We start from the raw sequence: 16,517 nt of genomic DNA, 5'->3' as shown, positions 1-16,517 counted from the left end.
TCCACTGCTGATTCAGTCCTCAAGCCAAAGTCACCCACCAAAGTCAAATTTGGAAGAAAGGAGCAGAACAATAGTGCACGTACACAGAAGGTAACAATTCAAAGCACAAATTATCTCTTAGTTATTTAGAATTTACCCTCTAGGAAGAACATAATTTTCAGACAAGTATTACGCCATTATGTTTGCAGGTAACTGAACAAGAAGAAGCCTTTCCTGAACCCAAGCATTACATGTTAATAGGCCTTTAATAGAACCAAAGATAGCAGAGAATCAAATTTTTTATAATACAATTTCCTAACAGAAATCCTATTCTATTAGAAGAACCAGTGTGTCCCTAGGCACTTTAAAAATCAAAGGCTTTTTTGCAAACTAGATTGGTGTTACTACCTTCTTCTGCTGGGATTTGAATGGGCTACTGCTAAGGCTTGTTTGGCAGTGTCCTGGTTCTGGCCAGGACAGGGTTACTTTCTGCAGCAGCCAGGAGGGGCATGGCCATAGCTTTTGTTCAGCATCAAGTACAAGCAGCATCTACCACACTAGACTATACCTGAAGAGAGCTATGCCCAGAAACAAGAAACCTTCATAAACACAAGGAAAGGTGTACCAAAATCCATTTCCCTAACAAGAGTAATTCACATCCTGATGCGTGTAAATGTAGGGCTCAACCCCTCCGATCAATGCACATGAGTCATTCACTGCAATCTGTGAACAGAGCCCCCCACTATTTGGTGTTCCCAGAGTTTCACAAGCATCTCCTGAACTCCCAGAGTTAAGATATTCTGATATATCCAATGATGTGTATTTACCTGGGAAGTATTCGGTCAGGGAGTTTATGTGCTGGAATAGCAACAGGTAACTTTTGCATTTGCCTTGCATAATCAAAGAGTCCTGGTAGATTATGGGAATAAAGCTGAGAAGCTTTACCTGGCAATTAGAAAACAAACCACACTTCAAATATGAAACCAAGTGTTTACCAGTGCTACCACTGAAAGATAGCACAGTAACTTACCAGATATTGATAACAAACAATTGTTCATGACATATAACCAGGTACATCTTCGAGGAAATAGCTAATAAATGGAAGGAAGAACAAAGAAGTAGCATTGAATTTGATTATATCACAAGACAACTATCAATAATATTTGTTTAGATGACAGGAAAAAGCTAATATTGACTTGCTTTTTGCAGCAGAAGTAAGTTTAAGCCAAGTAACGTTTACCTGGATTCCAGAGTTAATTCAGAGTAAATCTTAGGCACACACACTATGTTTAATATATGAATTAATATTTAGACAATTAGCACATTTTATACTCATGTCATATTTCATAAGATGTCATTATAAAGATCAATCAATCCTTTTTCAAAAAATTCAAAAACCATTGAATTTTTTCCTTCAAAGAAGAAAAGCTCAACAACAAACTTCAGTAAACCAAGTGTGGCCAAGAAACCCCATTCTAAACAAACCACACTGTCCTAAAGCCTGTGACAGTCCAAATCTCTTGAAACAATTAAAACTGGCACTTGGAAGGGATGCTTCACCTTCACCTGCATGATTACATATTTTCCTTAAATAATGAATGAGTGCAACAAATTTTCAAGGTGGAGCTGTTTTTTGTCAAATCCTGCAATTCCTAAAGAGACGGGGTTGAACGCAACAAGACATCCCTTAAAAAAACCCAGAAAACCCACAAATACTTTTTTCCCCCCTCTCTCACCTAACTTCTAGAACTTATTGACACAAGGTGGCATGGAGGTGGGAAAGTACCAACACAAACAAGGGATTAGACATACTCATATTCAAGAGGTCCAAAAGGGGACAAAAAATAGGCAGGGATCCTCTAACATCCCTGATTCAATGACTCTAGTGGAGACCAAGCTCATTGACACTTCCCACTGCCACTTCAGGAAAGAGACTACTGGGCTAGATTGACCACTCAGGAGGACAACTGTTTTGCTCTTGAAAAAAACCCACAGAAACCAACCACAAAAGAAAACAAAACACAACTCTTCAAAAAAAATTTAAAATATTAACCTTGAAGCTATTCTAACTCCTGGAAATGTGTATTATGTCTCCTTTGTCCACTGGTGAAATGAAATACAGAGAAAAATAATCAAGGACAGTACTTTTGCTTTTATGCTGAGTTGTATCAGAGTGAGAGTGAACAATGACATAAAACACAAAACTCTGAACTGCTATTAAAGCCCTACTGACTGTTATAATAATTAATGATGCAATAAATGGTTAGCACAGAAGGTGCGCTTCTATTCCTGAAGTCTTCTCGCAACCTAAACACACTGTAAGAAACACCTATGGTAACAATCTACCACACTGCTTGTATCAAAATTTAACATTCAAGGTTGATTGACCTTCTGTAGGTACATGAGCATACTGTGACTCAGTAGGTTTGGATCTGAGGATTAAAGAATAGCAATTCTTCAAATTAGCTGGTTAATTTACCTGTCAATCATTCCTTGCTCCACACATGACTGGCTGTGTTAGCAAGCATTTCTTCTTGTCTCTAAGTGCTTATTAAAACATTTCCCTGAAAGCTCACTAGGCAACACACCACATGATTTTCATTACAGCTCTCCTCCTTCCTTGCCAGTTAAACCAAACCAAAACCAAACCCCAAACAGTAAAGAAAAAATCCAAACCTTTCCTTGGTCTACCTGGCCTATAAGAATTATTATTACATTAGTGATATTTCTCAGGGTACTTGTTACAACTGCAGTGCAGCAGCAGAGTGGTACCTGAGCTAAGTTTAAATCAGGTAACTTGAGTGCCAGTATGATTATGGGTTACACTGAGCTCAGTTCAACTAGGCCTCCCTCTCAACAAAACAGACATCTCTAAAATGTCTGGGCCCATGGAGGATGAACAAACACCAGTGCCTCCAGCTTACAGTGTGAAGGCTGTCCTTGCAAATTCCTCCATCTTGATGGCAGGTGCACAGCTCCCGATGGTAGGGAGAAGGCAAGAAAGAAACAAGTCTCTTAGAGAGTAACAAAAGAGCTGGAGAATACAGAAAGGCCTGCAACTTGCATTTTCCCCTCCCCAGCAACCCTTTTAAAAATTTCTTATTGTAAGACTTTGCAAAGACAGAGTTTTAGGTGGAATTCAGTAAGCTGAGCATCATCAGCAAAGCTGCTTTGAAGACCACAAGAACAGACTCCTGTGAATAAAGGATCTCCTTGCTTCCCTGCAGCTGAATCACAATGTTTGTTGTAAAAATTCTGCATTGTAATGAAGTTTTAAGGAAAGTACAAACTTTCATCCAAAATGCACCAGGGAAATTCCACACTATTTACCTAATCATTTAACTGCAGAAAAACACACTAGGTTGAAGTTCAAAACACAGATAGATGAAGATCTCCTATATAAACACAGTTCAGCCTACAAACACAAACATGACTAAAAAGTATCCTCAACAGCAAATATTTAAGGTAATTCTCAGTGTAGTCAGTGCCCAGGTAAATATAGTAAGAACCATTTTTACAAGGATTATAAAACATTAATCTGGGGGGTTAAAAATGTGACGTATTTTTTTTAAACCAGAAATATACCTGCTCCATTGACGTTTCATGAAGCTCATTGAGGTTCAGTGTGTAAATACCTTCTTCTGCTCCAAATATCAAGTACTGATCTGCAAACACAAACAAAAAGAGGTAGAAACCTTGATTCAGGAAGGTATGTACACCTTCACCAAAAAGCAATGTCTACACACACGGAAACAAATCAAACTATAATAGTTATGGCGTTTGAAAGCATGGAAAATTAATCCTTATAAGGAAGCTTTAAATTATGAATGGGCTGTTTTAAGTCATTAGGAAAGCTCAGGGGGTTTTTTGAGTAATAATTGAAATTAATAAAAAAAAAAGGCAATTCAAGCACAAGCAGGAGATCATGTGAATAATTTCAGCATATCTTACTTAGACATTTCCATATATTATGGAAATATCCATTGTCCTCTTTGAGAGTACTTCTACAGCAGTAATGACCTGAACCTTTTCTCAGTAGCCTGTGGGTGTCTCACCTCTTGAACATAATCAAATCCCAGTACTGTACACAGGCATGCAAACAAGGCAGACATCTTCTATTGAGATGATGTCAACTCCTAAGGATTTACCCTCCCCTAATTCCAGTTTCTAAAAAAGCCCCAATATTTTCTTGCTGACCAGCTCACTAGTATGTCTACATAGCTTATAATCAAAGAGTGTAATAGCAGGCAAAGTGAGTACAATAGTACCAACTACTCCTTTATATCAGGTTAGATATTAAAGCACTAAAATTTATGCAAAAAAAAAGCTGCAGAATCCTGTAAGGCCAGAAAGATCTCAGCTAAGAAATCAATCTCAGCTAAGACCTCCAAAAGTCAGATTTTTTACAGATAAATTAGGATTGTCATCTTTTGGACTAAAATGTTGAGAAGACTCTTTAACTTCAATATGTAATTCTTTTTAATCAAAGCAAAAAATCCCATCCAATATATCTTAAAAGCAACACACCTTTAGATAGCAGTGGCATAATTAAAGAATGACTCCTGCTTATATGAATATATGTCTGTTTTAAAAGGAATAGTCCTGCTCTTCTAAGCACTCTTGAAATTCAAGGAGAGGACAAAATGGGTAAAATACTCATCATATAATACCTCTTGTATCTGGATTTATCCAAGATGTTGCACAATGAATTTTTAATGGACAGCCATTGAAAACCTTTGAAAAGCAAGCACCCATCTGTAGAAGTAAAAATATTAAAAACATACATATGAAAAATTAAAAGGTGACCTTCCCAAAAGGATTATTTTTACTTCAAGTAGTAACAAAAGGTTAAGAGTCATACCACTGGCTTAGCATTGCTAAGTCATATTGAGTTTTTAAGTTAAAAAGCAAATACTACAAACATTCAAAAAATGTGCTTTTTCAACCCACCCCCAACATGCATTTGTGTGACTCAGCAATACTCACATGTACTTTAGGTGTGGGAGGAAGGCCATTACTAATTGGTTTCTAGAAAATGAAATTGAAAAGTATGTTTACACTCACACGCACACTATGCTTGAATATGTATATTCTCTCCCCACACACAGCATAACCACAAACACAAAGCATAATTTTCTTTTCATTAAAATCTCCACTGTGATTCCCTAATACCTCCTCATTGAATGTTTGCACAGTCTTGTGCAACGTTTTCACACTACAGTGGTGCCTGTAAGAATGCCATTTCCAGTACCAGAGAATTTAAGCAATACTGTAACAATTGCTCAACCCTTCAGTATTACAGCATTAAATGTTACCACTCAGTGCTACACGCACTTTCCTGTATCAGTATCAATTTCTCCTAGCACAAACAAGCTTCTGATCAAACCTCTTTCACAGGTAAACTTCAAACACACAATTTCAAATGACAAGTTCAAAGCTGTCCAGGTAATCCCACTTTTTGAAGTATTGCCAGTATTACTGGTACTTCCTTAAAACAAAACAAAGACTCATTACCATGTTTCTAGTCTCTTTCCTCTTCACTTCTCACAAAAAAATTACATTTCCAGCCTCACACTAGGAAGGAGCCCTCAAAGAGGGCAGTCTCATGTTATGTTTAATCTAGTCTAACTACAGCATTTTCCATTCCCTCATTTCCCCGTTTGCTTAAACAGTCCAAGCGCTTTTGTACAATTGCTTAGTACAGCCCAAGACATGGCTCTCATTATGTTACTCAGGTGTGTGAAAGACCAAGAAAATTGCATATATTTGTGATTGTTTGTCTCTAAGGAAAATTAAACACTTCAGACTAAGGCTGTATCACAGCTAGACAATCAAGGAAAACTGTTTCGATTCAAAGTGAGCAAGATGTCATCCAGCCTAACTTCCTTGGTAAAGAGCACACCTGCTCCTTTTCCTTGCACATGCAGAAAAGTCATGACAACTCTAAGAGGACACCCAGAAGCTTAAATACCTACCAGCATTTCCTTCTTTTCTTTCATTGAAAAGTTAGTGTCTCTAGCTTCATTCTGTTGATATGGCAGTTCCTCTCTTTCACCATTTAACTGCACAGAAGTGACTCCATTACCTAGAAAGATTCATAGTTAAGAATGTGTTCCTCTGCCTTCACCTCAAAGAGTAATCTAGCCTAAGAACTCTTAAGTGGGGCAGAACTTCCAATTAAGTCAGAACATATACTATATACAGTATAGTGTAAAATACCCTAATTTATTTCTGAAGCATACATGTTCTTACATCTGCACATATCCATCAAGCCACATTCAAACTCAGTCCATGACTTTTGGTATTTAATGTAACAACCCTAACATAATAACTCAAATCTAACAACTCTAACAGGAGCACAGAAAGGGATGCAGTCACAGCTATGAGGGAAAATGTGTTGACCATACCTAAAGAAATACTTGTCAATAGCTAACACTTCAATTATTGATTCATTAGAAACACAGCCTTGTTAGACTCAAATCTTTAACAAACCAACAGCAGTACTAAGTATGAAGCAAGGAAAAGCTACCAAAGTAACAACTGAGAGGCAGACATTGAGCTTGCTCAAGAGAAGCCTGTCCAAGACAGCTCTCTCAAGGCATCAGACCGACAAAGGCGTAAAATGAACAGTCTGAGCAGGCAGTAAACAAGCACAATTACCTCCTATACTCCCCAGCCCAGTTCATTACTTACAAAAGCAAACTTTGAAAGCAGAACTCTGTTCTTGACATGACAAATAACAGCTGACACACTCAACCTGAAACCTACAAACACACTTCTTTACCAATCTTGATACTCTACAGTATAAGCCTGTTGCTTAGGAAAGCAATTGCATCACCAATGGCATCAGCAGGAATTGTATCAGTGACTTTGACAGAAGGTACATTTGACTCTTTTAAGAGTTAAAGCATGCTTTTTTCATGAATTTTGGCTTTCATGCACTTTTTGTTACTTGCTCACCATAGAAAAATTGCCTCAATATCTTTTAATGTGTGCACAGCTAAGAACACAGAAATAAAATCCCATTAGATTATTTAAGAAATACTTGTATACTCCCTGGGGTCATGTTTATTACCTAAAGGATTAGATTTCTGAGGGGGTAACCGAGGAGGTGGTGGTCTGGGTGGAACATGAGATGTAGATTTTGCTGGACTCTCTGATGTTGGGCATCTCTTGATTGTCCCTTGGTTTTCATTTTCAGAAGAGTAAGTTTCTTGGGGGATAAATATGGATTTAGGCTGAAAGAGACATAATAATAATCAAAACATAATAAAAAAAGATTCAAAGCACCCATGCCACTTATCAGTGACGAAAAAGACACACATGCAGCATTTTGATTCTAAATTTTCACAAGTAAAGAGCCACCAATACAGTAATTTAAATATTCTCCATTTATTTGTTTATTTAAAGTGCATTTTTCTGCTGAGCAACCAAATCCCCCTCGCTTACCTTTGGTGGTAAGGGAGGCGGCACTTTAGGTTTCATAGTAGCACTATAAAGAAAAGAAACAAAACAAAACAGAGAGAAAACTCAAATAGCAATCTTCAAGAAGAGACAGGGTTTTATAAATGCCATACAAATAAATACCATTAACTTGTGTCAAGAGCAATTATTATATTATTATATCCAAGTAGCTGCATCACAAATACTTTCAAACATTTTGTTAAACCTCAAATAATATGAAAACAGGATCACATGTTTCCCCCCAGAGAGCAGAGAGTGTCATGAACTGATTTGTTGAAGATGCACAAATTTGTGCAAAACAAAGCAGGAAGAAACAGAACAGGCCTGACATTTGCTCTGCTGAGAGGAGAAAGTTAAGGCTATCAGTGAGCTGAAGGGGAGTAACAAGAAAACTAATGAAAACCATTCCCTGGAAAATTTACACTGATGACTTAAACCAGCCTTACACATAAAAATAAAATCCATCTGCAGTAGACAGCTACCCTCATGTTTCGGTTGGTTGGTTGATTTTTGGTTGATGAGTCTCTTTTTTTATGGAAATCTTGGGAAACACAACTTTTCATGCTAGAGCAGTTTGGTCCTACAGTACAAGATATTATCAGAAAACAACATAGCTGAAGCATCACAAACACTCTTTCCCTCCTGGCTCTGTGGTTTAAAAAATATGCTGCATTTAAAAAGAAAACGCTAAACCCTGAAATTTTACATGTTTTAAAAACCAATTAAAAATTGGTTCCACTGTCCTGTTTCCTAATCTTTCAGGAACAGAAAATTATTTCCACTAAACAAACTAGGAAATTTGATATTCTCCCACAGTATTTTCCTTATTTTTAAATTATGTTCAAGGTAGTAAGACATCTGCCTGTTTGTTTACAGGCCAACAACTTGTCTGCTTGGCTCCATTCTTTCCAGGAGTTTCTGTCCTGGCATCTTATCTGTTGTTTGTATTTCAGAGAAGCTGGAAGGGGATTTTGAGAACAAGTTCCCCTGTGTCATACATTACAGCTGCTTTGGTGGAAGAAATTATCTTCTCTTAGTAATATGGGGCCAATTTTAAGTCCTCAGTCATGAAGGTTCAAGCTCCATTTCCATTTCTTTTGTATTCTTCCTGCATTTCAGACAATCAATGTTACTGGGCAGCCAAAGAAAGCAAAAATGCAACAATCTGGCATGCATGTGACAGATGTGTGTACAAAGGACCATGTGCCCTTGTCTCAGCAAGAGGGTTTAGGTGCAGTTTGTCACTGCTATTCATGCAGGGCAGTGCCCCAGTAATTGCTGCTTTCCATAACCAGGAAATTCAAGTATCGGCAGCCTTGCTGCATATGAGAGAAACAGAAATATCAAAACATCAAAATTATTAAATGAAGAGTGATAATTTTATATTGTTCTCCGAAACATGGATTCTCTGCTGCTACTATCACCCATTTAATGCAGTGGCACCAGTTTGGGCTGGAAGAGGTACACTGGATTCACTGGTTTTATTCTGGATCTGAAGGGAGACGTAACTGATGCCACATGTGTTCCTCAACTGCAGCTCCACCTCAAGAATATAAATCAAACCAAAGCCTTGAATCTTCAATGGATTCCACAGAAAGGTATTCAAGACCAGGCAGATGAACCAATAATTGCAGCAGATCTTTGGGCTCCAGTAGATACCAAGAGAAAGGCACAGATGCAGAATCTGTCTGACCCAAGGTTGAGGGATTCAAGCTTTTTACACACTGTCAGGCCCCCTCTGTAGGGCACAAGTACTTAGGATGATATAGCAGAAGAAACAAACAGTACCAAGACAACTCTGGCAGACAATCAGTGACTACTGGTCCCCAGGGCCAGATGAATTAGAACCTCTCCAGAAGCTATCTCAGGTTCTTTCTTGCCTAACCTAAAAAAGAAAATCTACAGAAACACAACAGCCACACAGCAGCTGAAGCCAATGCTGTTTGAAAGTTCTGATGGAGCTTGTGCAAGGAACAAAGATCTCAAAGCACTCAAAGAAATCAGTGCTAGCACTTCAAGACAGCAGGGATCAAGAGGCTCCAAGCCCTGGAACATTACTGAATTGATGGTTCTGGCTGCAAATAGAGCAAGAAGTGTGGGAGGGAAAAGAAACATTAAACAAAAATGAACAGACACAGAGCTGGACACAAAAAACCATCCAGAGGTTCATACGGATGGAGGAACCAAGCTGAGGTGGTTCACAAAAGCAGTAAAATGACTCAAAGAAAAAAAACAAAGAGAGGTTATAGTTTGGTTCTCTGCAAGAGAGAGATGCCAGCAATAGATAACACATGCTTTAAAGGTTTCTTGTATGAAGCAACAGCTTTCCAAATTACCCATTAACAGAAAGCAAACAAAAATTATGTCTCAATGACATCATTCCTTTTGGTCTTTACACCAGATTTCTTTAGGAATGCAAATCTACATGCACTGGTTTTGCTTTTAAAATTGTTTCAGCTCTCATCCATCAATCAAATAGAGCCCAAGAAGATTTATACCAGTGGGATTTAATATGAACTCATTAATTTGACACATGCCTTTGCAGTCACATGTGTTCTCTCTGTCACATTTGCTCTCTCTGAGTAAAGGAAGTCAGCTCTATTCCAAAAACCAAGCACCCATACAAGCATCCTCCTAGTTGAGAACACATATAGAACAAACTCAATCATCTAGAGAAGCCTGTAATATATATATTTCATCTATTTTTCATGAGCTTTGTTTTGATATACACTTATCAGTTGTAAAGAAGGCACACTAGGACTGTAGTTGGACTTATTACTGGCTCAGCATAATGATGCCAAAATTTTGTTACATAATAGAAAATAAAAAGAAAACTGTATCACTCAAGGAAACACAATTTCCCCCTCCTCCCAATTTATAACAACCAGCAGAATGCGATGACTTATGGTGATGTAATCTAGCAACAACATGAAAATACCTATCTTTAAGAATGCCACAGCAAAAAGAATCCTGAGTTGTTACAGAATGTGATTCAACCTTTTTTTTTAAAAATACTCATCTATTCAAGAACGTGATTTTATTTATTTTTACAAGAAGGACTTACTGTTTAGAATCATCGTCTGCATCATCATCATCTTCTAAATGTGCCACATGCCCCCTGAGAAAATGAACAAAGTACTATGGTTGAGTGAGTTGTATTAAAATTACCTTGACTGTTGTGAAGGATTCTGAGCTCAAAATCTACCTCTTCTATAGAATTTTACTGTCTTTTTAGAAACATTATTGTTCTTTAAAGTACAGCTGCAATCTAGACAACTATGCCTCTCTCACAGGCTCTCAGCAAGCACAGGAACAAACAAGAAGCAGTTGGGACAGACAATAAAATCAATGCATTAATTACTTTTGAAACACACACGAGAGGAAAAAAGGAAACAGAATTACCGCTGATGTAGTTCTTCTTCAACTGATTTTAAGAGACTCCTTCAGCATTAAATAAGAACAAGAACATGATTTAATTGTGGTACACAAGCATGATTATCAAAAGCACCTATGATTCCTTCAGTAAATAATTCAAAGTATGTTATTTCAGCTGGCTTTCAGAATATTCATTCAGTATCCATATAAAAACCAACACAGCTGCAAATTTTTAAAATTTATTGTTCACACAACACCCTTCCATGTGTGTTTATTAATGTATTGCCATTAAGTGCAACAGTCCTTCTTCCTCTTACTGTAAAACAAGGACTGTGTTACTTTAATCCAATTTAAAAGAAATCTATAAGAAAATCATAACACTAAACAAAATAAACAGACTGTCAAGTATGAAACTACTCTTGGGATAAATTAATTCTTCCCTGGTTAATTTTTTGTAACATTCTGGACTTCACAGTCATGTTTTTGTCTGAAAACACAGAGAAGAATCACAGGACTAAGGAATAAGAGGATTTCAAAAATTATCAGTACTGATTTTTTCCCCAATTAAAGACTATGCAAAAATAGCATGCTCTATGCTTAGGTTTTCTGCATTTTTAGTATGATTTAATTTAGCAAATCAAAAGTAGGCATCCTAATTTTGGCATGCATAAATGTAATTAAATAATTGTGTGCAAAGGGAAAATTACATGGAGAATTATTTCATATGATTAATACATCAAGATGATTAAAGGTATAAGCATGAAGTTTAAGGGCTTGCTAAGAAAAGTAAGTTTTATTTTTTAAAGCATTTATAACTGTATGTTCTAGTGGCCTTCAAGATAAAGAAGGGCATGAAGTAAAGTCAAAGAGCAGCACTGGCAGTTCCCAGAAGGGGTAAACTTGTGCTCTGTGGGGCCCATCATGCAGAATATTCCATAAACAAGTAGACCAAGATAACAGCTCTTAAAAGGAAGCCTATACCACCACAAAGACAATATGGTTAATACAGCCTCACATACTGCAAAGTGCTGCAATTCTGTATCATTACAGTTACTATTATTTTAGAAATAAATAAATGATTTTGGAATTTTAACTGATAGAAACAAGTTTGACTTATTTTACTACATCCATTTCAGCTAATGAGTCTTTATATTAAAATAGTCTTGAAAGAATTGAAGACAGAAAATGCAGTTGCTTACTCACTTATTTGCACCCAAAAAGTAGCCACACTGAGGACCATGACCGTATTCTAGCTGTAGATCCTAAAACATAAGAGAATGAATCTTTTAAGATAAACAGGTGAGCAACCAACACACACCCTGTGCCATGCTGCTGTTATCCCCTCTGCAACACCTGAGATACCAAATAAGCTGAATTCTCTGCCCTTCCTGCCCCCTAACACCACTCTCAGGCCCACTGCACCCAAAAATCTCCTCTCTGCCAGTTTGCTCCACCTGTAATTCCTTTTAACTCTGACCTTTGCCCCTTCCTTGCACACAAGAGATTCTCTGCTCAAATAAAGTCAGCTGCATAAAAGGGAAAAAAACCCCAACAAAACTAATATAAACAGTAAGAGAAAAAAATTCAAGACTTTGCAAACTACCAAATTCCACAGAGAACCCAGCTACCCCTCACTGGAACATTCAGTAGCCATTTCAGAACGGGAGTTGTTCTGGCGGGGAGTCTGAAATCCTTTAGCACATGAAAACATTTAAAAAATAAGCAGAGAGGACAGTAAGTGTTTTTATTACTCTGGTTATACCAATATGTGTATATGTTAGGAACACCTTTTCTTTGGAAAAAATAGCCAAAACAGAATTAACAAAGTCAAATGCTCCAGCAGTCATGGAGTGCAGGCTACACAGAAAAAGATGTGATAATAGGCCTTCAACACTATTTTTAAATAAAAATCATAATGGTATAAATATTTAATGCATTAATGGAATACAGGAACCCCACTGAAGCACAATCAAATCTATATCTGCTGGGAGAACACTGCTATAATTGCAGTCTATTTTTTTCTTCAGGTGGATCACAACAGGAGAAATATGAACATAAATTTGCTCCCAAAATAGTGAGTGTATTCACCAGGAGAAACAAATTATTGATCACCGAAATTAGTGATAAATGGAGCTACACTCTTCCTTCTCAGGAAACATTTTAAAGGTCTCCCAAACACCTTCTGTTGAAAAGGCCCCTTTCAGCTGCAACCCATATCAAAAAGTATGTCAGCAAGAGGCCCAGATATCCAAGCTTTAAGAGGAATAAATCTGGATTAGATGGGGATGATCTTTCAAAAGGGTATTTTTAAAAATCAGAGGAAAAGTCTCACACCAGATCTGCCAGTGTTCCAAGCTGATGGAGTAGAAACCACTACAGCCCTCAGTTCCAGGCTGAAGGGCAATCACATAAATACAAAGCTGTAAATATTGTTTTTTGCTTGCCAAGGAGTTTCAGGTTGTTTACTGCACCCTTTAGTCTGCCCTGCAAAGCTAAGTAGTAGTTTGCACATGGGTGTGTCTGCCACAGCTGTCAGTAGCATTTGGTTGCTTCAGTGACTTTGTGTATTTTCCCAAAACAAGTGAAATACTGTGGAAAAAACACTATGTAACTGATAATTCCATGAGGTAAAAGAATATATAGATCAGAGGGCTGAATAAAAGCTGCAAATGCAAGCCTGGTGCTGGCATTTCCCGAACCATGGAGAGACTGACTTTTCAATCTCTGTATCATCTTTATTATACATCTTGATTCTAGAATTAAATGATCCCCCCAAACCATCAAACTTCATCTATGTCTATTGATCTGACTCCTCACCACCAGTGGATGTTCTACAATCCACCAGCAAGAAACAGATTCAACTTTCTTTGCTTCAAGTATTTCTATTACTTCTAAGCAATCTCAGAAACTTCCACCTGCAAGCACAGATATTTTGAGGATTCAAGCTATAGAGCAGAAAAACACAAGACTAGAAAACATAAGGGGTCACCAGAGTCACAAGCAAATAGGTTACACAGGTTGTGTGAGTCTCTGTAAGAGAACAAAGACTGGGAAACTGTTGAGAAAAGTAACCCTGGAACAGTGGGGTTACTGAGAGGTGACAGAAATCTGAGATTTTCACCTTGAAGAGACAAGCCCTCAATGTTGCAAAATGCTAGGCAGACCCAAAATGTCTGTCCATCTGAATTAACACACAGTAAATGTATGGATACAGATAGACAGATACACTGTACAGCAATGACAAGGAAAATATTAAGAGAAAATAAATAAATTCACCTAAAACAAAAGGAGCCCTCCTCTGCCACCAGATCTTTTAAGAGTTACTAGAATTTTCCTTATCAAAGATGACATCTGCCAGAATTATTTATGTCTAAATGCTTTAAAGGGCAAAATCTATCTTTTGGTTCCATTTACTGTTGTGTAGGATAAATTTGACTATGATTTTAATTGGACATGTATACTCTTCCTAATCCCTTTAAATACTGCTGGTTTTCTCTCCAAAGCTAGGGTCAAGTACTCCATTACCAGAGAAATTTCTCCTTTTGATCTCTTGATAAATATTGAGAGCTGGAAAGGCTTTAAAAATGAAATACATTTTTCTTCTACCTTCTATTTTAAATACACACAGAATTTATAATTATGTATTAACTAAATCTATTCTAGCTACATATTTGATACAGAGGCATTCATAAAACTGCATGTATCCAGCAAAGCCTCCAGTGAGCTGTTACACTGCACCAAAACACCCAGTAGAAATAGATTTCTTTAAAGCCACACATAAAGATATCAAATCTTGTAAGTTATGGATTTCTACTGGGAAGAACACATTAGCATTAATTACTAATTTATGCAAAGTTACCCATCACCTTCATCAATCTACATTAATATTGTCACTTAACACACATACATAAATGCTGGTTAGTTAACTCAAATTCTCTGATTTTAGATCAGACAAAATTGACACTGAATAAATCTGAGTGACTAGACAGATATATTCCAATAGATCTTGAGATCTACAGCCAGCAGCAATGAGAACAGGTCTATGATCTTGGTATTGAATCAAAGATGCAACCCCAGGTTACCAACAGCTCATTCCTGAAACAATTCATCCATGTGCAAGACCAGAGTGCTCTTTGCTGGTAGGGATTGCTTTGGAAAAAAGGTAATACAGGGAATAATCACCAGTTCTCCTCAACAGCTTAGGTAACATTAAAGGAAGCTGCCATGTAGAAAGCCACATCATACCCTTAGATAAATCACATGTGCAAAGTAAGCAATGACTAAATAGAGTATTAAAAACAGTACAGAGATTTCCACAAAACGTTTGATGGTAAGGCCATGCCATGAAAAAAATTCCCAAGGAATAATCAAATCTACAATAGCTTCTGTGGCTTAAGTTCAAAAAACTGCTATTTAATGTCTGCAGAATGTCACTGTAAGCTAACTGCTACTGTATCTTTAACAGTCTTTTCATCCTAATTTGTTCTATAGGGCTGGGCTGTCCTGGAAATCTATTTTTCAGTGTTCAGGCCTTCAAAAACAAAATGTATACAGCAAACCAAGAATTCACAGCTACTTCCTACATTTGCTGTTCTTGAAATCTAACAAGACCAATCAAAGTGGCAAAATTAAGACTTGAAATATACAAAATGCAGTGGGAGTAAACCTGAATTTCAAAGAACACAAATCACCTTTGGACTACTAACATATCAAGTAAGAAGGCACATACACATCTCTATCTCAGTAAAACGACAAAGCAACTCCTATCTCATTGCTTCATCAAAGAGGAAGTTAATTTTTAAAAGAGCCTAGCACTACCTAAGGCATATTCTATATTTTAATGTCTTTATTTCAATAAAAGTGCATTCTTGAATTTCTCTGGATAGCCTAATGCATCAGAAAAACCAAAGTGAATGTATTTTTTTTTTTTGAACAGGCTAAATATAATTCTTCCCTGGTGGCTGAGTGAGGTTTTACTGTGCATTACTGCTACACAACCACTGTTCCCCTCTTCCTTTGCATTTCAGTTCTCCATGCATTTTGTCTGTGAACATCCCCTTGCCTCCTAGCAGTAAAACTGAGCATCTCATTTTCTTAATTACTTTTTCCAAGCAGAAAATACCCAAAACATACAGGGGAGGAAAACAAAAAGTGCAAAAACCACTGGTACTTTTCCACCATTTCTACTTATTTTCTTCTGATCCAAGGAGCATGCTCCATTTCACTGCCTAAAGCTAGAAAAGGTATGAAGACTCTCTGAAATCCAATACTGATAGCTGCAACATGTTTTTAGAGCTAGGTTAGCTAAAGTAGGACAGGAGTCTTCATGGCTTGCAGCAAAGAAAAAGCATATGTATGTATCTGTAGTGAGGAGAAAAATTACTTAAATTAAAGAAAAATGCTCCTGGGTAAGGTTCTCTGTTATCTATGTCAATCTCTTTAGTTCAGTCGTTTCCTACCAATATTTTAGCTTTTCTGCCACAACTAATTAAAATAGCTATGAGAAACATTACATTCCTAAAAGTAACTGCTACCAAAAATGATCACAAATTATTAAACTCAGAGCATATTTATGAGGCAAAAGAAAACAAAACCCAGCTATGACAGAAGTATTTAAATAGGACCAAATGTGTAAATGCACCTGGCAAGGACAACAGTGCAGACAGCATGGGAGCTGCAAACCTCTGAATTCTTTGCTA

At 37.1% G+C, this 16,517-nt stretch overlaps 2 protein-coding genes across 4 annotated transcripts in view; one reads left to right on the top strand and one right to left on the bottom strand.

Annotated features, from left to right (window-relative positions):
* The window catches only part of MAP4K3 (mitogen-activated protein kinase kinase kinase kinase 3), a 65,543-nt gene that overhangs the window by 14,026 nt on the left and 35,000 nt on the right, over positions 1–16,517 (bottom strand). For 2 of the 3 annotated variants that reach the window (XM_054290220.1, XM_054290222.1), the window contains 11 exons: positions 12,022–12,080; positions 10,846–10,884; positions 10,508–10,561; positions 7,429–7,471; positions 7,055–7,217; positions 5,955–6,064; positions 4,966–5,007; positions 4,650–4,734; positions 3,565–3,644; positions 1,010–1,070; positions 807–924 (listed from right to left, as the gene is read on the bottom strand). In XM_054290220.1, the coding sequence (XP_054146195.1) occupies positions 807–924; positions 1,010–1,070; positions 3,565–3,644; positions 4,650–4,734; positions 4,966–5,007; positions 5,955–6,064; positions 7,055–7,217; positions 7,429–7,471; positions 10,508–10,561; positions 10,846–10,884; positions 12,022–12,080 (854 nt within the window). The remainder of the gene's footprint in view (positions 1–806; positions 925–1,009; positions 1,071–3,564; positions 3,645–4,649; positions 4,735–4,965; positions 5,008–5,954; positions 6,065–7,054; positions 7,218–7,428; positions 7,472–10,507; positions 10,562–10,845; positions 10,885–12,021; positions 12,081–16,517) is intronic. The other variant, XM_054290221.1, reaches the window with a different exon arrangement.
* GEMIN6 (gem nuclear organelle associated protein 6) overlaps positions 1–16,517 on the top strand; it is a 146,991-nt gene that overhangs the window by 124,720 nt on the left and 5,754 nt on the right. The gene's annotated exons all lie outside the window — the stretch shown is intronic.

This window comes from Melozone crissalis, unplaced genomic scaffold (genome assembly GCF_028551555.1).
Source record: "Melozone crissalis strain CALT ecotype California unplaced genomic scaffold, PUWL_Pcris_2 ptg000081l_1, whole genome shotgun sequence".
Taxonomy (NCBI): domain Eukaryota; kingdom Metazoa; phylum Chordata; class Aves; order Passeriformes; family Passerellidae; genus Melozone; species Melozone crissalis.
Note: the sequence above shows the minus strand (reverse complement) of the source record. Positions and strands in the feature narration are given on the sequence as shown.